This window comes from Odontesthes bonariensis, chromosome 24 (assembly GCF_027942865.1).
Source record: "Odontesthes bonariensis isolate fOdoBon6 chromosome 24, fOdoBon6.hap1, whole genome shotgun sequence".
Taxonomy (NCBI): domain Eukaryota; kingdom Metazoa; phylum Chordata; class Actinopteri; order Atheriniformes; family Atherinopsidae; genus Odontesthes; species Odontesthes bonariensis.
Window position 1 is genome coordinate 1672525 of NC_134529.1, and position 24265 is coordinate 1696789.

The following is a 24265-nucleotide window of genomic DNA, read 5'->3' on the forward strand; positions in this document are numbered from 1 at the left end:
GGCGGATAATTCCTCAGCGCAGGCTCCAGCGGGCTGCGACCGGAGCAGAAACGAGAGGTGGAGTGAGCGTGGGAGCGTGACGGGCGCACAGCTGAGGCTGCTGATGGGAATCTGCTCCCCCCCCCAGATCCTGACGGAGCTCCAGCATGTGCGAGCCCGATGAGAGTTACTCTGCAGCTGATGTGGTGATCATTGACACTCAATTATGTCCTTTTAAAGCTGCAACGTCCCTGAGCGGCGCTCCCTGCGAGCTGCCAGAAACACACAACAGAGCAGAAACTGAGAGAAGTTATTCCCCCCGCAGAAAAGCTCCTGATGGAGCTGCGTCTCCTGGAGGAAACCACAGGGCGTGCGGGTCAACAGCCTCTAAATGCCCCTCTGCCGGCCGTCTCCTTGGCAACCGTACATAGTTTCATCCCATTCTGCGCCCTCAGAGCATCGGCGGTCCTTTCTGCTGCGTCCCCCCGCAGCCTGAACATGGGAACTCTCCGGGTTCTGGTTCCAACCTGAAGGTCACCGGCTCCCACGGAGGGAGCGTTCCCGCAGAGCGGCGTTCTTATCTGATGAGATGATGGCGAGCGCGTCGCCGCAGCTCGCTGCCGAAACGTGGCGCCTCCTCACCCGTATTTCGGTTGTTTCGGCCTTTCAGACTTTCACCAAACCGTTTAAAAAAAAAAAACCCTGACGCCACATCTGGAGTTATTGAGCGCGAAGGTAAAAGCTCATTACCGGGTTCTCCTGATGGTATCTGCAGGTCTTCAGGCGGCCGACAGCATCATTTGTTCTCCTAAAATCTGGTTTTTGGTGATAAAGCCGCTGAGCTGTGAATCAAGGTGGCGCCCGTCATGTGAGCGTGTGAAGAGTCGGCCACTGCAACGCGCTGATAAGGTCCGCAGCCCGCCCGCCCGCCCCCCCGGCTGCGTGGTGGTGGGACCCGGCAGCCTGTTATTACCATAATCCTGCAGACCTGCTCGGGCACGAGCTGCAAACTGTAAACACTGTGAGAACTTTGGAGAGCCGGCGCCGCTTCCACCATCGTCTGCGTCTAATTAATGTTGTTGTGTTGATGCAAAAACTCTCCCAACGAATGGAAACCCATCACAGGCGGCTGAGTTTCCCACCGCAGACGCAGAGCTGACGTCATCACCGGAGCTTCTGCTGGAGGTTCTGCAGCAGCCGTTTGAGTTTGTGCTTCTTTTAAAGCGATTATCTGGGCTGGATTCTCCGGTTCTGCAGGATTTCTCCCACCAAAACAAGAGAAGCCATCAGTGAAATGTAGATTTTTTTTTTCCTATATTGAAAGAAGCAATCCAAATCATTCCATTATTGTCCTGTAATCAGGGGTGATTTTAGGATCTGGTCTTTAGGGGGGCCCAGCCCCCCCAGTGCTCACAGAGGCACATTATTTCTCACTAATTGAGGCGAACTAGTACATTTATAAATTTTGGAGCCGTATTAGTTTTGCTTTGAGTAGTGTTTTCCCCTACAACATTCAATTTTTACCTCTTCATTTCAAAAGACTTTGTGGCTTGACAGGGATAACAGAGAGCCTGAGACAAATACTGAAGATAACTCAACATTTATTTTGGGAGTAAAGAGTTAAAACAAAAACAAATGCTAGAAAATAAATAAAATGGGCACTAAAATAATGCATCCTTGAGCAAAAAAAAGGGTGTTTTTGCATAATATAATATTTTAAAAATGTGCTGAGTAATCAATAAATAAAGATACGGTTTAATCAGCACATCTCTGATAAATAACGGAATATTATCAGATGCTTTTTTGCACATCAGCAGCCAGATGTTAAATGTTAAATTCTGCTGAAGTTTCTGGTTGAATTTCAGCACATTAACGTGAGAATTTACTCCTTAATGTGACACCAGCTGCAGGCAGTTATTTATTCTGATCCCGTCAATAATTATTATTCTAATAAAGCACCGATTATGTGACATTAAGTCTCCGTGTGAGGTTCTGATTCTGGACCAAAGCAGCAAAAACATTTTCCAGGAAACGTTTATTCATAAATATTTGTTTGGTTTAGAATCTGAGGAGAAAAAAAATCTGTTTAGAATTTATATAAATATCTAAAGAATTAGATTTGTTGGTGTGAAGGAGCCGCAGGGTCCAGCGTGTCGTGTTCGCCCCACATCCTGAACATCAGCTGCAGGCCGCCGCCGCCGCTCGGCCGTGTGCGACGAGGCGGCGGCGCTCAATCAGAACACGTCTCTGGAGGTTTGACTCGCCGCCTGCGGCCTGAACGCTGCCGAACACGCAGAGGACGAAGGAACAGCTTCTCATTTCACCGCTACCTGAATGTGGAACATTCCTCTGATGTTTCATCACAGCTGCTGATTTTATGCTTTTTCATTTTCATCTCTTTGTTTCTCATTTTCTTTCAGTCTTTGGTTTCTTTTTGGTCTCTTTCACAGTTATTTTACAGATTTATTGTTTTATTTCTGCAGGTTTTGTTTCCGGTTCTTAAAGTTTTAATTTTAATAAATTGTGCGTTTATTTGCTGCTTCAAAATTTCATGAATTAATGAGAAGATTTGTTGACATTTGGTTTAAATTTTGAGGTAACGTTGTTATTTTGCTTCTTACATGTTAATTTATTTATTTATTATTTATTTTTATGTTTGTATTTGTCTTTATATTTTCTTTCAATCTTTGGTTTCTTTTTGGTCTCTCTCACAGTTATTTTACATATTTATTGTTTTATTTCTGCAGGTTTTGTTTCCGGTTCGTTAAAGTTTTAGTTTTAATAAATAGTGCTTTTGTCCTTATTTTTAATTGGTTGACATTTGGTTTAAATTTTTAGATAATGTTGTTATTTTGCTTCTTACATGTTTATTTATTTATTTATGTTTGTATTTGTCTTTATATTTTCTTTTAAAAGATTGTGTCAGTTTTACTTTTTCTTTGTTTCTCATTTTCTTTCAATCTTTGGTTTCTTTTTGGTCTCTTTCACAGTTATTTTACAGATGTTTTTTTTTAACGTATTTATTGTTTTATTTCCGTTTCTTGAAGTTTTAGTTTTAATAAATTGTGCGTTTGTCCTTATTTTTAATTTGCTGTGTTTATTTGCTGCTTGAATATTTCATAAACTAATGAGAAGATTTGTTGACATTTGGTTTATATTTTGAGATAACGTTGTTATTTATCTTCTTACATGTTTATTTATTTATTTATTTATGTTTGTATTTGTCTTTATATTTTATTTTAAAAGATTGTGTCAGTTTTACTTTTTCTTTGTTTCTTTGTTTTAAATGAGTTATTTTTGTGTTTTTATCTGTGATATTTCAGTGTTTTTACTATCATGTGTATTATTTTGAATCAGTTTGCAGTTTGAAGCCTTTGATATTGTTGCATCACGAATCCAGTTTTCCTGTTTTTCAACTGAAGACTGATCAGTCTGATCAATGTTGGATATTAATGAACCTTCTAGTGGATTTACAGATTAAATGGGCAGAACTGATCGAGGACTTTGCCTTTTAAGGAGATAATTAAGACGTTTTTCAGGCCGTTTGTTCTTATTATTTAAGATTTTCTCTTCCTGACGTTTAAAGTTGGTTTGTTTAACATGAATAATATCAGACTGGTGTGTTCATGTGTTTTCTTTCATATTCTGATTAATTTTTTAGGTAAAATAATAAGATTTCCTTTCATAGAAATAATAAAAGCCAAACGTGATGTTTTGTTTCAACATGAAGACCTCCTTCTTCCTCCCGTTATTAACACCGACTGTAAGACCTGTGAATCCTGAAGCTTTAATCCAAAATGGCTGAAATTAGCTTCACATTAAAGCAGACGGTTTGACCTCTGACCCCTCTCTGTTGTGGTGATAATAGTCTGGGGCTGAATCAAACCATCTGGCAGAAACAACCCCCCCCCGGGCTCCATCAGCCATCAGTCAGATGGGAATATAAATGAAGTGCCTCATCTCTGCTGCACACATGCACATGCACACGCACACGTGCACGTACACACAAACACACACTGTGGGGACTCCACGTCCTTCTGGGGACTCATAGACGGTCCTCATAAGGCAGACTGTTACAGTTCAGGATCAGGACTTGGTTTAGCTTTATGTTTAAACCAGGGCTGGGCAACGATTAAAATGTTTAATCTAATGAATCACATGATTTCCCTGATTAATCACGATTAATCGCATTTGTACGCAGAATCCAAAAATGAATCCAAAAGTAGCGTATAGCTTTTAGCATTTAGCTTTATTTTAAATGTGCTGCCATATGACTGAAAGTGCCATAACATTTGTTGTGCAAACACACTTTTAACATCAGCATCTTTCTGTAGTTTTTATGTAGAAGCCTCGCTCCACTGTCTGTTTCCTTGAATGACTTGCTGCTATCAGTTGTGTGTTTTGCCTTTAAGTGATATTTTAGACTGGAACTACTACGCTGAGAAGACAATTCAACTTGGCAGTGTTTACAGATGACTTTGGTTCTGTCGACTCCGCCGTCTGGAAGAACTTTAACATGAAAATGGCCGAGTAAAAGTTCCGTACCCTTCTCCAGGTTTGGTGGATCCGCCGATTACTTTCTTTTCCTGTTCCGCAGCAGACGGCAACAGACTTTTAAAAATGATAATATAAAAATCAAAAAATAAATAATAAAACAGGGGTGGTCCGTGGTACAGTGGGACGGCCCTGTGCTGCGTGTTGTTCCCCCTCTCTCTGCCCCCTGCTTCCTGTCTCTCTGAACTTTCCTATCCATTAAAAGCACAAAAGCCCCAAAAAATAATAATAAAAATTTTAAAAAACCTGCGCTAATGCGCGATAAAATATTTATCAGCGTTAAATAATTAGTGAGTTAACTCGCCCAGCCCTAGTTTTTAGGCTTTGTTTCGCCTCGAACTTCAACCTAAACCATCACAGCTGGATACCCGACCCAAACTCGGTCCTCCCCTTGACCCTGATACCAAGTCTTAACCCTTGAAAAAACAGTCCACTCTATCCCAGAGGGGATAATAAACATTAGCAGTGTCACATTGTTCAGGTTTACTGATCCCAGTGGGGACTTAATTTGACCCCTTGACTCCTCAGAGCTTCACCGTCCTCATATGTAAAGATCTATTTTTCTTTGTTTAATTTGCTTATGTGTAAATAAGGAGTGTGATTATTTGAGCCCGTGTTTGTATCCTGCCCATCGATACATTTTACTGGTGCCGTCACTTCGTTTGGATGTAAACACACCCTTTAATTAGAATATAAGATATGGAAACATTTATTCACTTACTTTTAGGTGCATCCTGCTGGGATGAGGGGTTGAGATCGATGGAAGACCTGCAACAAAGGTCCCAGCTCATTTGATCCCATGTAATGTCAGTCTTCTTTCCCTTAAGGTTAGTTTTCCTTTAGGGCTTTTTCACTGCCATCTAGTGGCCAGAGAGCATAACTGCAACGATATTCTTTAACGTCTTACAAGTACATCCAGTTAAAAATATTCAGTGTAAAAAAAAAAAAAGAAAGAAAAAAAAATATGATAGAGGACGTAATTTAATCCTGTCATAGCTTAAATGTTTTACCAGAAGTGTTGCTCTGACTTACGTGCCCAAAATATTGTAACAAACAGGGTGAACCAAGCTAGCAGGAGTGGCTAACAAGCTTCTACCCAGGCAATTCGTTAATGCTCAAATTGTTTTCTGTTTAAAACTCAACTAAAAAACATTTCTATCCATGTCTCAGTAGTGGAGTCAAACCAGAAACCTGCTGGCTCCAGTGCTGAAAACAATCATTGTGTTATTTTCGTGGCACTACTCCTGCACACTTGGTGCCATTTCAGCCATTCAAATTTCAAAATATTCAGCTTATTCAGAAGATGGGTGCGATGACTTTTGGTGTTAGCAAAAATCTTTATAGTTATTTAGCATTTAAAAAATAGATTAAAGCTATAAAATGATTAGATAATCATTGACTTGTGGGCAGAGACTGGTTGCACCACGAGTCAGGGTCTTTGCAGCTTTAGTGCGTTATAATCCAGGCACAATGTTTGCTGCATTTAACCGATTTGAACCGGTTAAACAGGAGTAGCATATAGCCCGGTGCATATCTCACATTAACCTTCAGACAGTGTGTAGTGACAGCCTATCATTGCAGCTAAATGCAAATTTTCTATGCTACCCTGGTCGAGCACACCTGATTTAAATGAATGGTTCTTCAACAATCTGCTGAAGAGCTTTTTCCAATCAAGCATGCTGCAGCAAGGACACGTGGAATAACGGCAGGGCTTTGTGCTCTGAAGGGTTTCCATTATTAAGCTTTTTGTACCATTTTAAAGCAGTAAAAGGATGCAACAAAACCTTAATTATTGTAGAAGTGCGGTCTAACCAAAGCAAATCAATCATTTTACTGCTTTGTACATGCATGTTTAGCTACATTTGGTATACTTAATGACCTTCATTTTTAGCACAATGGCTCCTGATGACAAAAAGACCAAAATATTTAACACTCATTTATAAAAAAAAAAAAAACTTATTTAAAGCTTTAAAAACCCATTAAAGTTTAAAAAATAGAAACAAATGAACAAAACAGTAGTGTTGAAAACATTTTTCTATTTTCTTTTAAGCTTCCTCTGAGGAGGAACAGTTGATTCATCCACCTCGACTGTAAGAGGAGCTGAAATCTGATCTGAAGCTGCAGTTCAGGTCAGAATATCAGACTCTGGGAGACCCCGAATACTTAGAATCACAGACACAACCGACACGAAGAAAAGTGAACGTCCATGAATACGAAGAACGATGATACACTGAGACACTGATAAAGCAAAGTGAGGCTTCTCAGCCTGTGGGGTTTACATCTAAGGATAAATCACCATTCTTATGTTTTTTTTACTGATTATATCAACTACCAGGGTGAGAACCGTCTTAAAGAGCTAAAAAAAGAAGATATGAAGTAAAAGCTGTGAATGTTTTAGATCATGTTACTGGTTCCTTATAGGGATAGTTCGCCTCTTTTGACATGAAGCTGTGTAACATCCCATATCAGCAACATCATTTCTGAACATCTTCTTACCCCCTGCTGCGTCCTGTGAGCAGAGTTCCAGCCTCGTTTTGGTGTTGATGAAGGTAGTCCGGCTAGTTGGCTGGGGTTTAAAAAATAAAGCGTTTTGCTTCTCAGAACAATATGCGTTCAACAGAGTAATACATTTGCATCACAAAATGGTTCTCCAGGAAAAAGTCAGAGCTCACAATCTCTTGGCCCTATTTTCTCTCCCTTTGTATCACTGCCTGCTGTGCAGACCGAGCAGCAAACACCGTAACAGGCGCGGCTGTCTGCAGCAGGCAGTGATACGAAGGGGGAGAAAATAGGGCCAAGAGATTGTGAGGTCTGACTTTTTCCTGGAGGACCATTTTGTGATGCAAATGTATTACCCCTCCTGTTGTCTTGCGGGTCCAAAGTGAGCCACCACCATGTTTAGCTGTAGAAAAAATACCTTAAACTATCTTTTTCCAACTTGAAATTTTATGACTTTTCCTAAAGGGTTCATGTCTCCATGTGGGCTGTACACCACTAGGGTACAAAGATTGTCTTATGGGTCATTTTTGACCCGTGAATTATAAAAACATTTAAACATCAGAAAAAAGTTCACTGTTTTTTTCCCTTTCAATATAATTAATTCAGAAGTAATTACTTCACATTTATATAATAGCAATAATAAACCTTTATTATGTAAAAGAAAACTGAGAAAACAAGAAAACTGTTGGTCCAACTGACAGTTGGTTTGTGGTAAAAAAAAAAAAAAAAGTGTAATCCTGGAAACTGGTGATTGTCTTTTTGTATTGTGTAACAAAAAATACAGTGTTGAACTGAGTTGAATAGATAAATTACAGGTGGTTTCATCATACAAAATAGATTTTGGATTTAAAATTCAATTAAGTTGCTTTATTTTGGGGCTTTGGTAGGGCGGGTCATTATTGACCCGTAGGACAAAGGGAGTAAACACAATGTTAAGACCGCACAAGGGTTACTCTTATGAACGCATATTGTTTTGAGAAGCAAAACGCTTTATTATTTTAAACCCCAGCCAACTAGCCGGACTACCTTCATCAACACCAAAACGAGGCTGGAACTCTGCTCACAGGACGCAGCAGGGGGTAAGAAGATGTTCAGAAATGATGTTGCTGATATGGGATGTCACACAGCTTCATGTCAGAAGAGGCGAACTGTCCCTTTAAAAGTGCCGCTCATGCTCCACCATTCAGGTGAACACCACAGACTCCATACTGGAACGAACTGGATAAATTCAAGATTAAGAGTGAGCTTTTCAGCACTGGAGGGCACTTATATCTCTTACCCTGCCTGTGGCCCATTAGCAGCTGGGACAGGAACCAGTTCCCTGTAGCCCTGAACGGGATGAAGAAGGTGAAGAAAAAGAATGGATGGATGTGCCGGTGGGAGCTGCTGGCTGGAGGAAAGGGTGGTTAAGGACCAGCTGTGATGGCAAACGAAATCTACGTGGACTTCGCCCCCTGGTGTTCGACATGAGGAAGTACACGTGTCTATAAAACACACGAAGACGCTTCATATCCAGATAAAATCCATCCGATGTCTGGTCCCATTAATCCAATGTTTATCCCACGAAGAGAGCTTCAGGCTGAACAGTCGGGATGAAAAATCTCTTAAACATGTAGCAGTTTATTGATCATTCTCATCGTCACGTCATACAAAGACGTACACGAATATTTAAGAAAATAAATTACCAAATACTTTAAACATTCATAAGTTGAAGTTCATTAAAAATCAAACATCTTCCAACAGACGTAAACATGACAGAAAACATAAATAAAGTGAGAAAACACAAAAGGCTTCGATTTGATGCAGCAGCTCCAGATTTCTGACCAGAAACTGCTTTTGTCAAGAAACTTGGACTGGAAAATAAACTGTACACTGATGAATATTTACAACACAACAGAGATGTATGACAGAGACGCTCCGTGTTCCTGAGGTCACGTATGATCCACGTCGGTCCTTCATCCTCCTCCAGGAGAGGAAATCTTTCTGAGGCCTGAAATTCGTGTCTGAAGCCGAAATAATCCGTTTGTCCTCCGGCTGCTTCCTCAAATGTTTCATTGGTTTCAGTTAAAACTTCTGGAAATAAATCCGAAACATTTTCAGGAAAAAACGGGATTTCGTGAATGAAATGTTTGAGGAGACGAAACTTTAAACTAATTCTGTATGGTCTGAAGAGATGAAGCATGGTTTAAAATATTGTTGACTTTAAATTCCTATTTTCATGAGTAAAGTTTGGAAGAAAGATTGTTTAGAATTTAAAAAAATTCAAAAGCAGAAATTTAGGAGGAAAGTTTGTGGATCAATGGCAGAAAACTGTATTTATTTTCTTTGATCGTATCTGTGAATCTCTGAAGAATTTAGTTTTTATTGTTAATAAATTTATTCCATAAATTAAACTTTACTGATAAAAGTTGTAGTTTTATTTGTTTAAAGGAATTTCTTTTCTTGTAAAATTTTTAATTAGTTTAAAAATAGTTTTCAGGTGGTCAGTGGCGTAGTGGGCACCCCATATACGATATAGGCTACAGTCCTTTGCTGCGTGTTGTTCCCCCTCTCTCTGCCCCCTACTTCCTGTCCATTAAAGGCATAAAAGCCCCCAAAAAATTATAAAAAAAAAAAAAAGTTTTCAGAATCTCGATCTCAGTTTTTCTTCGTGTTCTTCACCTTCGTGTTCTTGTTGCTCCTCCCCATTTGTTCTTCACCTCTGAGCTTCCAGGTGTTCAGTCCGACTCGGAACCTCCCCGTCAGCTGTGTCCCTGCAGGGCAGGGATGGTGGCAGGGATGGTTGGCGCCTGGATCCCTAGCACCGAGTCGTAGAAAAAGTCCTCGTTGATGACGGAGGTCATGCTCTGAACGCTGAAGTCTCTCTCCAGGAGGCTGCTCAGGTCCAGGGGGTCTCCCCCAGGACTCCTCCGCAGGCTGGAGCTCCGGTGTGCGGCGTCTGGCGTGGCTCCACGCTCCTCCTCGGCGAAGTTGAGCCTCTGAAGCTGCGCCTCAAGCTCGCTGGTCAGGGAGCAGAGTCTGGTCCGCCTCCCTGAAGCGGCGGTGTTGACGGCGCGGCTTGGCAGCAGAGGCTCCGAGCAGGTTTCTCCCAGGACGCCATCGGGTCTGCGGCTCTCCTCTGGCTGATGAGGAGGCGTCCTCTGGGGGTCGGGGCGTCCATGCTGCTGCCTCCTCCTCCAGGAGGCGCTCCTCTCAGCTGTCGACAGCTTGGTCCTCCTCAGGGAGCCGCTGGGCGCTCGGTTCCTGAGGAGGGAGCGAAGAGCTCGCAGCACGCTGGCCTTCGTCTCCAAACCACTGAAACACAAACAGAAAGAGTCACGACCCAAAAGCCTGCCCAGCTTCTCCTCCAACTGAATCTTTTCCCAGTTCCTCCTCTGTCTGAATCTTTTCCCAGTTCCTCCTCTGACTGAATCTTTTCCCAGTTCCTCCTCCAACTGAATCTTTTCCCAGCTCCTCCTCTAACTGAATCTTTTCCCAGCTCCTCCTCCAACTGAAGCTTTTCCCAGTTCCTCCTCCAACTGAAGCTTTTCCAAGTTCCATCTCCAACTGAAGCTTTTCCAAGCTCCTCCTCGAAATTTATCTTTTCCCAGTTCCTCCTCCAACTGAATCTTTTCCCAGCTCCTCCTCGAAATTGATCTTTTCCCAGTTCCTCCTCCAACTGAATCTTTTCCCAGCTCCTCCTCTAAATTAATCTTTTCCCAGTTCCTCCTGTAACTGAAGCTTTTCCCAGTTCCTCCTCTAACTGAAACTTTTCACCATTTCCTCCTTCAACTAAATCTTTTCCCAGTTCCTCCTCCAACTGAAGCTTTTCCCAGTTCCTCCTCTAACTGAATCTTTTCCCAGTTCCTCTTCCAACTGAATCTTTTCCCAGTTCCTCCTCCTCTAACTGAATCTTTTCCCAGTTCCTCCTCTAACTGAAGCTTTTCCCAGTTCCTCCTCCAACTGAATCTTTTCCCAGTTCCTACACTCTTACTGAATCTTTTCCCAGTTCCTCTTCCAACTGAATCTTTTCCCAGTTCCTCCTCCTCTAACTGAAGCTTTTCCCAGTTCTTCCTCCTCTAACTGAATCTTTTCCCAGTTCCTCCTCTAACTTAATCTTTTCCCAGTTCCTCCTCCAACTGAATCTTTTCCCAGTTCCTCCTCCAACTGAATCTTTTCCCAGTTCCTACACTCTTACTGAATCTTTTCCCAGTTCCTCTTCCAACTGAATCTTTTCCCAGTTCCTCCTCCTCTAACTGAAGCTTTTCCCAGTTCTTCCTCCTCTAACTGAATCTTTTCCCAGTTCCTCCTGTAACTGAAGCTTTTCCCAGTTCCTCCTCTAACTGAAACTTTTCACCATTTCCTCCTTCAACTGAATCTTTTCCCAGTTCCTCTTCCTCTAACTGAATCTTTTCCCAGTTCCTCCTCCAACTGAATCTTTTTCCAGTTCCTCCAACTGAATCTTTTCCCAGTTCCTACACTCTTACTGAATCTTTTCCCAGTTCCTCTTCCAACTGAATCTTTTCCAAGTTCCTCCTCCTCTAACTGAATCTTTCCCCAGTTCCTCCTCTTAACTGAATCTTTTCCCAGTTCCTCCTGTAACTTAATCTTTTCCCAGTTCCTCCTCTAACTTAATCTTTTCCCAGTTCCTCCTCTAACTTAATCTTTTCCCAGTTCCTCCTCTAACTTAATCTTTTCCCAGTTCCTCCTCCAACTGAATCTTTTCCCAGTTCCTACACTCTTACTGAATCTTTTCCCAGTTCCTCTTCCAACTGAATCTTTTCCCAGTTCCTCCTCCTCTAACTGAAGCTTTTCCCAGTTCTTCCTCCTCTAACTTAATCTTTTCCCAGTTCCTCCTCCAACTGAATCTTTCCCCAGTTCCTCCTCTAACTGAAGCTTTTCCCAGTTCCTCCTCCTCTAACTGAATCTTTTCCCAGTTCCTCTTCCAACTGAATCTTTTCCCAGTTCCTCCTCCAACTGAATCTTTTCCCAGTTCCTCCTCCAACTGAATCTTTTCCCAGTTCCTCCTCTAACTGAAGCTTTTCCCAGTTCCTCTTCCAACTGAATCTTTTCCCAGTTCCTCCTGTAACTGAAGCTTTTCCCAGTTCCTCCTCTAACTGAATCTTTTCCCAGTTCCTCTTCCAACTGAATCTTTTCCCAGTTCCTCCACTCTTACTGAATATTTCCCCAGTTCCTCCTCCAACTGAATCTTTTCCCAGCTCCTCCTCTAACTGAATCTTTTCCCAGTTCGTCCTCCAACTGAATCTTTTCCCAGTTCCTCCTCCAACTGAATCTTTTCCCAGTTCCTCCACTCTTACTGAATCTTTTCCCAGTTCCTCCACTCTTACTGAATCTTTTCCCAGTTCCTCCTCCAACTGAATCTTTTCCCAGCTCCTCCTCTAACTGAATCTTTTTCCAGTTCCTCCTCTCCTGAATCTTTTCCCAGTTCCTCCTCCAACTGAATCTTTTCCCAGTTCCTCCTCCAACTGAATCTTTTCCCAGTTCCTCCTCCAACTGAATCTTTCCCCAGTTCCTCCTCTAACTGAATGTTTTCCCAGTTCCTCCTGTAACTTAATCTTTTCCCAGTTCCTCCTCTAACTTAATCTTTTCCCAGTTCCTCCTCTAACTTAATCTTTTCCCAGTTCCTCCTCTAACTTAATCTTTTCCCAGTTCCTCCTCCAACTGAATCTTTTCCCAGTTCCTACACTCTTACTGAATCTTTTCCCAGTTCCTCTTCCAACTGAATCTTTTCCCAGTTCCTCCTCCTCTAACTGAAGCTTTTCCCAGTTCTTCCTCCTCTAACTTAATCTTTTCCCAGTTCCTCCTCCAACTGAATCTTTCCCCAGTTCCTCCTGTAACTGAATCTTTTCCCAGTTCCTCCTGTAACTGAATCTTTTCCCAGTTCCTCCTCTGTCTGAATCTTTTCCCAGTTCCTCCTCTGACTGAATCTTTTCCCAGTTCCTCCTCCAACTGAATCTTTTCCCAGCTCCTCCTCTAACTGAATCTTTTCCCAGCTCCTCCTCCAACTGAAGCTTTTCCCAGTTCCTCCTCCAACTGAAGCTTTTCCAAGTTCCATCTCCAACTGAAGCTTTTCCAAGCTCCTCCTCGAAATTTATCGTTTCCCAGTTCCTCCTCCAACTGAATCTTTTCCCAGCTCCTCCTCGAAATTGATCTTTTCCCAGTTCCTCCTCCAACTGAATCTTTTCCCAGCTCCTCCTCTAACTAAATCTTTTCCCAGTTCCTCCTCCAACTGAATCTTTTCCCAGCTCCTCCTCTAACTGGAGCTTTTCCCAGTTCCTCCTCCAACTGAATCTTTTCCCAGCTCCTCCTCTAACTGAATGTTTTCCCAGTTCCTCCTGTAACTGAATCTTTTCCCAGTTCCTCCTCCAACTGAAGCTTTTCCCAGTTCCTCCTCCTAACTGAAGCTTTCCCCAGTTCCTCCTCTAACTGAATGTTTTCCCAGTTCCTCCTGTAACTGAATCTTTTCCCAGTTCCTCCTCCAACTGAAGCTTTTCCCAGTTCCTCCTCCTAACTGAAGCTTTCCCCAGTTCCTCCTCTAACTGAAGCTTTTCCCAGTTCCTCCTCCTCTAACTGAATCTTTTCCCAGTTCCTCTTCCAACTGAATCTTTTCCCAGTTCCTCCTCCAACTGAATCTTTTCCCAGTTCCTCCTCCAACTGAATCTTTTCCCAGTTCCTCCTGTAACTGAAGCTTTTCCCAGTTCCTCCTCTAACTGAAGCTTTTCCCAGTTCCTCCTCCTCTAACTGAATCTTTTCCCAGTTCCTCTTCCAACTGAATCTTTTCCCAGTTCCTCCTCCAACTGAATCTTTTCCCAGTTCCTCCTCCAACTGAATCTTTTCCCAGTTCCTCCTCTAACTGAAGCTTTTCCCAGTTCCTCTTCCAACTGAATCTTTTCCCAGTTCCTCCTGTAACTGAAGCTTTTCCCAGTTCCTCCTCTAACTGAATCTTTTCCCAGTTCCTCTTCCAACTGAATCTTTTCCCAGTTCCTCCACTCTTACTGAATATTTCCCCAGTTCCTCCTCCAACTGAATCTTTTCCCAGCTCCTCCTCTAACTGAATCTTTTCCCAGTTCGTCCTCCAACTGAATCTTTTCCCAGTTCCTCCTCCAACTGAATCTTTTCCCAGTTCCTCCACTCTTACTGAATCTTTTCCCAGTTCCTCCACTCTTACTGAATCTTTTCCCAGTTCCTCCTCCAACTGAATCTTTTCCCAGCTCCTCCTCTAACTGAATCTTTTTCCAGTTCCTCCTCTCCTGAATCTTTTCCCAGTTCCTCCTCCAACTGAATCTTTTCCCAGTTCCTCCTCCAACTGAATCTTTTCCCAGTTCCTCCTCCAACTGAATCTTTTCCCAGCTCCTCCTCCAACTGAATCTTTCCCCAGTTCCTCCTCCAACTGAATCCTTTCCCAGCTCCTCCTCTAACTGAATCTTTTCCCAGTTCCTCCTCCAACTGAATCTTTTCCCAGTTCCTCCTCCAACTGAATCTTTTCCCAGTTCCTCCTCCAACTGAATCTTTTCCCAGCTCCTCCTCTAACTGGAGCTTTTCCCAGTTCCTCCTCCAACTGAATCTTTTCCCAGCTCCTCCTCTAACTGAATGTTTTCCCAGTTCCTCCTGTAACTGAATCTTTTCCCAGTTCCTCCTCCAACTGAAGCTTTTCCCAGTTCCTCCTCCTAACTGAAGCTTTCCCCAGTTCCTCCTCCAACTGAATCTTTTCCCAGTTCCTCCTCTAACTGAAGCTTTTCCCAGTTCCTCCTCCTCTAACTGAATCTTTTCCCAGTTCCTCTTCCAACTGAATCTTTTCCCAGTTCCTCCTCCAACTGAATCTTTTCCCAGCTCCTCCTCTAACTGAATGTTTTCCCAGTTCCTCCTGTAACTGAATCTTTTCCCAGTTCCTCCTCCAACTGAAGCTTTTCCCAGTTCCTCCTCCTAACTGAAGCTTTCCCCAGTTCCTCCTCCAACTGAATCTTTTCCCAGTTCCTCCTCTAACTGAAGCTTTTCCCAGTTCCTCCTCCTCTAACTGAATCTTATCCCAGTTCCTCTTTCAACTGAATCTTTTCCCAGTTCCTCCTCCAACTGAATCTTTTCCTAGTTCCTCCTCCAACTGAATCTTTTCCCAGTTCCTACACTCTTACTGAATCTTTTCCCAGTTCCTCCTCTAACTGAATCTTTTCCCAGTTCCTCCTCCAACTGACTCTTTTCCCAGTTCCTCCTCTAACTGAAGCTTTTCCCAGTTCCTCTTCCAACTGAATCTTTTCCCAGTTCCTCCTGTAACTGAAGCTTTTCCCAGTTCCTCCTCTAACTGAATCTTTTCCCAGTTCCTCTTCCAACTGAATCTTTTCCCAGTTCCTCCACTCTTACTGAATATTTCCCCAGTTCCTCCTCCAACTGAATCTTTTCCCAGCTCCTCCTCTAACTGAATCTTTTCCCAGTTCGTCCTCCAACTGAATCTTTTCCCAGTTCCTCCTCCAACTGAATCTTTTCCCAGTTCCTCCACTCTTACTGAATCTTTTCCCAGTTCCTCCTCCAACTGAATCTTTTCCCAGCTCCTCCTCTAACTGAATCTTTTTCCAGTTCCTCCTCTCCTGAATCTTTTCCCAGTTCCTCCTCCAACTGAATCTTTTCCCAGTTCCTCCTCCAACTGAATCTTTTCCCAGCTCCTCCTCCAACTGAATCTTTCCCCAGTTCCTCCTCCAACTGAATCCTTTCCCAGCTCCTCCTCTAACTGAATCTTTTCCCAGTTCCTCCTCCAACTGAATCTTTTCCCAGTTCCTCCTCCAACTGAATCTTTTCCCAGCTCCTCCTCCAACTGAATCTTTCCCCAGTTCCTCCTCCAACTGAATCCTTTCCCAGCTCCTCCTCTAACTGAATCTTTTCCCAGTTCCTCCTCCAACTGAATCTTTTCCCAGTTCCTCCTGTAACTGAAGCTTTTCCCAGTTCCTCCTCTAACTGAAACTTTTCACCATTTCCTCCTTCAACTGAATCTTTTCCCAGTTCCTCTTCCTCTAACTGAATCTTTTCCCAGTTCCTCCTCCAACTGAATCTTTTTCCAGTTCCTCCTCCAACTGAATCTTTTCCCAGTTCCTACACTCTTACTGAATCTTTTCCCAGTTCCTCTTCCAACTGAATCTTTTCCAAGTTCCTCCTCCTCTAACTGAATCTTTTCCCAGTTCTTCCTCCTCTAACTGAATCTTTTCCCAGTTCCTCCTCTAACTTAATCTTTTCCCAGTTCCTCCTCTAACTTAATCTTTTCCCAGTTCCTCCTCTAACTTAATCTTTTCCCAGTTCCTCCTCCAACTGAATCTTTTCCCAGTTCCTACACTCTTACTGAATCTTTTCCCAGTTCCTCCTCCTCTAACTGAAGCTTTTCCCAGTTCTTCCTCCTCTAACTTAATCTTTTCCCAGTTCCTCCTCCAACTGAATCTTTCCCCAGTTCCTCCTGTAACTGAATCTTTTCCCAGTTCCTCCTGTAACTGAATCTTTTCCCAGTTCCTCCTCTGTCTGAATCTTTTCCCAGTTCCTCCTCTGACTGAATCTTTTCCCAGTTCCTCCTCCAACTGAATCTTTTCCCAGCTCCTCCTCTAGCTGAATCTTTTCCCAGCTCCTCCTCCAACTGAAGCTTTTCCCAGTTCCTCCTCCAACTGAAGCTTTTCCAAGTTCCATCTCCAACTGAAGCTTTTCCAAGCTCCTCCTCGAAATTTATCGTTTCCCAGTTCCTCCTCCAACTGAATCTTTTCCCAGCTCCTCCTCGAAATTGATCTTTTCCCAGTTCCTCCTCCAACTGAATCTTTTCCCAGCTCCTCCTCTAACTAAATCTTTTCCCAGTTCCTCCTCCAACTGAATCTTTTCCCAGCTCCTCCTCTAACTGAATGTTTTCCCAGTTCCTCCTGTAACTGAATCTTTTCCCAGTTCCTCCTCCAACTGAAGCTTTTCCCAGTTCCTCCTCCTAACTGAAGCTTTCCCCAGTTCCTCCTCTAACTGAATGTTTTCCCAGTTCCTCCTGTAACTGAATCTTTTCCCAGTTCCTCCTCCAACTGAAGCTTTTCCCAGTTCCTCCTCCTAACTGAAGCTTTCCCCAGTTCCTCCTCTAACTGAAGCTTTTCCCAGTTCCTCCTCCTCTAACTGAATCTTTTCCCAGTTCCTCTTCCAACTGAATCTTTTCCCAGTTCCTCCTCCAACTGAATCTTTTCCCAGTTCCTCCTCCAACTGAATCTTTTCCCAGTTCCTCCTCTAACTGAAGCTTTTCCCAGTTCCTCTTCCAACTGAATCTTTTCCCAGTTCCTCCTGTAACTGAAGCTTTTCCCAGTTCCTCCTCTAACTGAATCTTTTCCCAGTTCCTCTTCCAACTGAATCTTTTCCCAGTTCCTCCACTCTTACTGAATATTTCCCCAGTTCCTCCTCCAACTGAATCTTTTCCCAGCTCCTCCTCTAACTGAATCTTTTCCCAGTTCGTCCTCCAACTGAATCTTTTCCCAGTTCCTCCTCCAACTGAATCTTTTCCCAGTTCCTCCACTCTTACTGAATCTTTTCCCAGTTCCTCCACTCTTACTGAATCTTTTCCCAGTTCCTCCTCCAACTGAATCTTTTCCCAGCTCCTCCTCTAACTGAATCTTTTTCCAGTTCCTCCTCTCCTGAATCTTTTCCCAGTTCCTCCTCCAACTGAATCTTTTCCCAGTTCCTCCTCCAACTGAAGCTTTTCCCAGTTCCTCCTCCAACTGAATCTTTTCCCAGCTCCTCCTCCAACTGAATCTTTCCCCAGTTCCTCCTCCAACTGAATCCTTTCCCAGCTCCTCCTCTAACTGAATCTTTTCCCAGTTCCTCCTCCAACTGAATCTTTTCCCAGTTCCTCCTCCAACTGAATCTTTTCCCAGTTCCTCCTCCAACTGAATCTTTTCCCAGCTCCTCCTCTAACTGGAGCTTTTCCCAGTTCCTCCTCCAACTGAATCTTTTCCCAGCTCCTCCTCTAACTGAATGTTTTCCCAGTTCCTCCTGTAACTGAATCTTTTCCCAGTTCCTCCTCCAACTGAAGCTTTTCCCAGTTCCTCCTCCTAACTGAAGCTTTCCCCAGTTCCTCCTCCAACTGAATCTTTTCCCAGTTCCTCCTCTAACTGAAGCTTTTCCCAGTTCCTCCTCCTCTAACTGAATCTTTTCCCAGTTCCTCTTCCAACTGAATCTTTTCCCAGTTCCTCCTCCAACTGAATCTTTTCCTAGTTCCTCCTCCAACTGAATCTTTTCCCAGTTCCTACACTCTTACTGAATCTTTTCCCAGTTCCTCCTCTAACTGAATCTTTTCCCAGTTCCTCCTCCAACTGACTCTTTTCCCAGTTCCTCCTCTAACTGAAGCTTTTCCCAGTTCCTCTTCCAACTGAATCTTTTCCCAGTTCCTCCTGTAACTGAAGCTTTTCCCAGTTCCTCCTCTAACTGAATCTTTTCCCAGTTCCTCTTCCAACTGAATCTTTTCCCAGTTCCTCCACTCTTACTGAATATTTCCCCAGTTCCTCCTCCAACTGAATCTTTTCCCAGCTCCTCCTCTAACTGAATCTTTTCCCAGTTCGTCCTCCAACTGAATCTTTTCCCAGTTCCTCCTCCAACTGAATCTTTTCCCAGTTCCTCCACTCTTACTGAATCTTTTCCCAGTTCCTCCTCCAACTGAATCTTTTCCCAGCTCCTCCTCTAACTGAATCTTTTTCCAGTTCCTCCTCTCCTGAATCTTTTCCCAGTTCCTCCTCCAACTGAATCTTTTCCCAGTTCCTCCTCCAACTGAATCTTTTCCCAGCTCCTCCTCCAACTGAATCTTTCCCCAGTTCCTCCTCCAACTGAATCCTTTCCCAGCTCCTCCTCTAACTGAATCTTTTCCCAGTTCCTCCTCCAACTGAATCTTTTCCCAGTTCCTCCTCCAACTGAATCTTTTCCCAGCTCCTCCTCCAACTGAATCTTTCCCCAGTTCCTCCTCCAACTGAATCCTTTCCCAGCTCCTCCTCTAACTGAATCTTTTCCCAGTTCCTCCTCCAACTGAATCTTTTCCCAGTTCCTCCTCCAACTGAATGTTTTCCCAGCTCCTCCTCTAACTGAATCTTTTCCCAGTTCCTCCTCTAACTGAATCTTTTCCCAGTTCCTCCTCCAACTGAATCTTTTCCCAGTTCCTCCTCCAACTGAATCTTTTCCCAGTTCCTCCACTCTTACTGAATCTTTTCCTAGTTCCTCCACTCTTACTGAATCTTTTCCCAGTTCCTCCTCCAACTGAATCTTTTCCCAGTTCCTTCTCTAACTGAATCTTTTCCCAGTTCCTCTTCTCATGAATCTTTTCCCAGTTCCTCCTCCAACTGAATCTTTTCATAGTTCCTCCTCTAACTGAATCTTTTCCAAGTTCCTCCTCCAACTGAATATTTTCCCAGCTCCTCCTCTAACTGAATTTTTTCCCAGTTCCTCCTCTCCTGAATCTTTTCCCAATTCCTCCTCCAACTGAATCTTTTCCCAGTTCCTCCTCCAACTGAATCTTTTCCCAGTTCCTCCTGTAACTGAATCTTTTCCAAGTTCCTCCTCCAACTGAATGTTTTCCCAGTTCCTCCTCTAACTGAATGTTTTCCCAGTTCCTCCTCCAACTGAATCTTTTCCCAGTTCTTCCTCCAACTGACACTTTTCCCAGTTCCTCCTCCAACTGAATCTTTTCCCAGTTCCTCCTCCAACTGAATCTTTTCCCAGTTCCTCCTCCTCCAACTGAATCTTTCCCCAGTTCTTCCTCCAACTGAATCTTTTCCCAGCTCCTCCTCCAACTGAATCTTTTCCCAGTTCCTCCTCCTCCAACTGAATCTTTCCCCAGTTCCTCCTCCAACTGAATCTTTTCCCAGCTCCTCCTCTAACTGAATGTTTTCCCAGTTCCTCCTCCAACTGAATCTTTTCCCAGTTCCTCCTCCAACTGAATCTTTTCCCAGTTCCTCCTCCAACTGAATCTTTTCCCAGTTCCTCCTCCTCCAACTGAATCTTTCCCCAGTTCCTCCTCCAACTGAATCTTTTCCCAGCTCCTCCTCTAACTGAATGTTTTCCCAGTTCCTCCTCCAACTGAATCTTTTCCCAGTTCCTCCTCCAACTGAATCTTTTCCCAGTTCCTCCTCCAACTGAATCTTTTCCCAGCTCCTCCTCTAACTGAATCTTTTCCCAGTTCCTCTTCTAACTGAAGCTATTCCCAGTTCTTCCTCCAACTGACTCTTTTCCCAGTTCCTCCTGTAACTGAAGCTTTTCCCAGTTCCTCCTCTAACTGAATCTTTTCCCAGTTCCGCTTCCAACTGAATCTTTTCCCAGTTCCTCCTCTAACTGAATCTTTTCCCAGTTTCTCCTCCAACTGAATCTTTTCCCAGTTCCTCCTCCAACTGAATCTTTTCCCAGTTCCTCCACTCTTACTGAATCTTTTCCCAGTTCCTCCTCCAACTGAATCTTTTCCCAGTTCCTCCTCTAACTGAATCTTTTCCCATTTCCTCCTCTCCTGAATCATTTCCCAGTTCCTCCTCTAACTGAATCTTTTCCCAGTTCCTCCTCCAACTGAATCTTTTCCCTGTTCCTGTTGTAACTGAAGCTTTTCCCAGTTCCTCCTATAACTGAATATTTTCCCAGTTCCTCCTCCAACTGACTCTTTTCCCAGTTCCTCCTCTAACTGAAGCTTTTCCCGGTTCCTCCTCTAACTGAATCTTTTCCCAGTTCCTCTTCCAACCGAATCTTTTCCCAGTTCCTCCTGTAACTGAAGCTTTTCCCAGTTCCTCCTCTAACTGAATCTTTTCCCAGTTCCTCTTCCAACTGAATCTTTTCCCAGTTCCTCCTCCTCTAACTGAATCTTTTCCCAGTTCCTCCTCTAACTGAATCTTTTCCCAGTTCCTCCTCCAACTGAATCTTTTCCCAGTTTCTCCTCCAACTGAATCTTTCCCCAGTTCCTCCTCTAACTGAATCTTTTCCCAGTTCCTCCTCTCCTGAATCTTTTCCCAGCTCCTCCTCTCCTGAATCTTTTCCCAGTTCCTCCTCCAACTGAATCTTTTCCCAGTTCCTCCTCCAACTGAATCTTTTCCCAGTTCCTCCTCTAACTGAATCTTTTCCAAGTTCCTCCTCCAACTGAATATTTTCCCAGTTCCTCCTCCAACTGAATCTTTTCCCAGTTCCTCCTCCAACTGACGCTTTTCCCAGTTCCTCCTCCAACTGAATCTTTTCCCAGGTCCTCCTCCAACTGAATCTTTTCCCAGCTCCTCCTCTTACTGAATCTTTTCCCAGTTCCTCCTCTCCTGAATCTTTTCCCAGTTCCTCCTCCAACTGAATCTTTTCCCAGTTCCTCCTCCAACTGAATCTTTTCCCAGTTCCTCCTCTAACTGAATCTTTTCCAAGTTCCTCCTCCAACTGAATATTTTCCCAGTTCCTCCTCCAACTGAATCTTTTCCCAGTTCCTCCTCCAACTGACGCTTTTCCCAGTTCCTCCTCCAACTGAATCTTTTCCCAGTTCCTCCTCCAACTGAATCTTTCCCCAGTTCCTCCTCCAACTGAATCTTTTCCCAGCTCCTCCTCTAACTGAATCTTTTCCCGGTTCCTCCTCTCCTGAATCTTTTCCCAGTTCCTCCTCTCCTGAATCTTTTCCCAGTTCCTCCTCCAACTGAATGTTTTCCTAGTTCCTCCACTCTTACTGAATCTTTTCCCAGTTCCTCCTCCAACTGAATCTTTTCCCAGTTCCTCCTCCAACTGAATCTTTTCCCAGTTCCTCCTCCAACTGAATCTTTTCCCAGTTCCTCCTCCAACTGAATCTTTTCCCAGTTCCTCCTCCAACTGACGCTTTTCCCAGTTCCTCCTCCAACTGAATCTTTTCCCAGTTCCTCCTCCAACTGAATCTTTCCCCAGTTCCTCCTCCAACTGTATCTTTTCCCAGCTCCTCCTCTAACTGAATCTTTTCCCGGTTCCTCCTCTCCTGAATCTTTTCCCAGTTCCTCCTCTCCTGAATCTTTTCCCAGTTCCTCCTCCAACTGAATCTTTTCCCAGCTCCTCCTCTAACTGAATCTTTTCCCAGTTCCTCCTCTCCTGAATCTTTTCCCAGTTCCTCCTCCAACTGAATCTTTTCCCAGTTCCTCCTCCAACTGAATCTTTTCCCAGTTCCTCCTCTAACTGAATCTTTTCCAAGTTCCTCCTCCAACTGAATATTTTCCCAGTTCCTCCTCCAACTGAATCTTTTCCCAGTTCCTCCTCCAACTGACGCTTTTCCCAGTTCCTCCTCCAACTGAATCTTTTCCCAGTTCCTCCTCCAACTGAATCTTTCCCCAGTTCCTCCTCCAACTGAATCTTTTCCCAGCTCCTCCTCTAACTGAATCTTTTCCCGGTTCCTCTTGTAACTGAAGCTTTTCCCAGTTCCTCCTCCAACTGAATCTTTTCCCAGTTCCTCCTGTAACTGAAGCTTTTCCCAGTTCCTCCTCTAACTGAATCTTTTCCCAGCTCCTCCTCTAACTGAATCTTTTCCCAGTTCCTCCTCCAACTGAATCTTTTCCCAGTTCCTCCTGTAACTGAAGCTTTTCCCAGTTCCTCCTCTAACTGAATCTTTTCCCAGCTCCTCCTCTAACTGAATCTTTTCCCGGTTCCTCCTCCAACTGACGCTTTTCCCAGTTCCTCCTCCAACTGAATCTTTTCCCAGTTCCTCCTCCAACTGAATCTTTCCCCAGTTCCTCCTCCAACTGAATCTTTTCCCAGCTCCTCCTCTAACTGAATCTTTTCCCGGTTCCTCCTCTCCTGAATCTTTTCCCAGTTCCTCCTCTCCTGAATCTTTTCCCAGTTCCTCCTCCAACTGAATCTTTTCCTAGTTCCTCCACTCTTACTGAATCTTTTCCCAGTTCCTCCTCCAACTGAATCTTTTCCCAGCTCCTCCTCTAACTGAATCTTTTCCCAGTTCCTCCTCTCCTGAATCTTTTCCCAGTTCCTCCTCCAACTGAATCTTTTCCCAGTTCCTCCTCCAACTGAATCTTTTCCCAGTTCCTCCTCTAACTGAATCTTTTCCAAGTTCCTCCTCCAACTGAATATTTTCCCAGTTCCTCCTCCAACTGAATCTTTTCCCAGTTCCTCCTCCAACTGACGCTTTTCCCAGTTCCTCCTCCAACTGAATCTTTTCCCAGTTCCTCCTCCAACTGAATCTTTCCCCAGTTCCTCCTCCAACTGAATCTTTTCCCAGCTCCTCCTCTAACTGAATCTTTTCCCGGTTCCTCTTCTAACTGAAGCTTTTCCCAGTTCCTCCTCCAACTGAATCTTTTCCCAGTTCCTCCTGTAACTGAAGCTTTTCCCAGTTCCTCCTCCAACTGAATCTTTTCCCAGCTCCTCCTCTAACTGAATCTTTTCCCGGTTCCTCCTCCAACTGACTCTTTTCCCAGTTCCTCTTCCAACTGAATCTTTTCCCATTTCCTCCTCCTCTAACTGAATGTTTTCCCAGTTCCTCCTCCAACTGAATCTTTTCCCAGTTCCTCCTCCAACTGAATCTTTTCCCAGTTCCTCCACTCTCACTGAATCTTTTCCCAGTTCCTCCACTCTTACTGAATCTTTTCCCAGTTCCTCCTCCAACTCAATCTTTTCCCAGCTCCTCCTCTAAGTGAATCTTTTCCCAGTTCCTCCTCTCCTGAATCTTTTCCCAGTTCCTCCTCCAACTGAATCTTTTCCCAGTTCCTCCTCCAACTGAATCTTTTCCCAGTTCCTCCTCCAACTGAATCTTTTCCCAGTTCCTCCTCCAACTGAATCTTTTCCCAGCTCCTCCTCTAACTGAATCTTTTCCCAGCTCCTCCTCCAACTGAAGCTTTTCCCAGTTCCTCCTCCAACTGAAGCTTTTCCAAGTTCCATCTCCAACTGAAGCTTTTCCAAGCTCCTCCTCGAAATTTATCGTTTCCCAGTTCCTCCTCCAACTGAATCTTTTCCCAGCTCCTCCTCGAAATTGATCTTTTCCCAGTTCCTCCTCCAACTGAATCTTTTCCCAGCTCCTCCTCTAAGTAAATCTTTTCCCAGTTCCTCCTCCAACTGAATCTTTTCCCAGCTCCTCCTCTAACTGGAGCTTTTCCCAGTTCCTCCTCTAACTGAATCTTTTCCTAGTTCCTCCTCCAACTGAATCTTTTCCCAGTTCCTACACTCTTACTGAATCTTTTCCCAGTTCCTCCTCTAACTGAATCTTTTCCCAGTTCCTCCTCCAACTGACTCTTTTCCCAGTTCCTCCTCTAACTGAAGCTTTTCCCAGTTCCTCCTCTAACTG

The 24265-nt window shown here is 43.8% G+C and overlaps 1 protein-coding gene across 2 annotated transcripts in view; it reads right to left on the minus strand.

Moving 5' to 3' along the window:
• Positions 1-8632: 8632 nt before the first annotated feature.
• Positions 8633-24265, minus strand: part of tiam2b (TIAM Rac1 associated GEF 2b) — an 87139-nt gene continuing 71506 nt past the window's right edge. For both annotated transcript variants that reach the window (XM_075459213.1, XM_075459214.1), the window contains one exon: positions 8633-10326. In XM_075459213.1, coding sequence (XP_075315328.1) covers positions 9774-10326 — 553 coding nt within the window. In that variant the 3' untranslated portion in view covers positions 8633-9773. The remainder of the gene's footprint in view (positions 10327-24265) is intronic.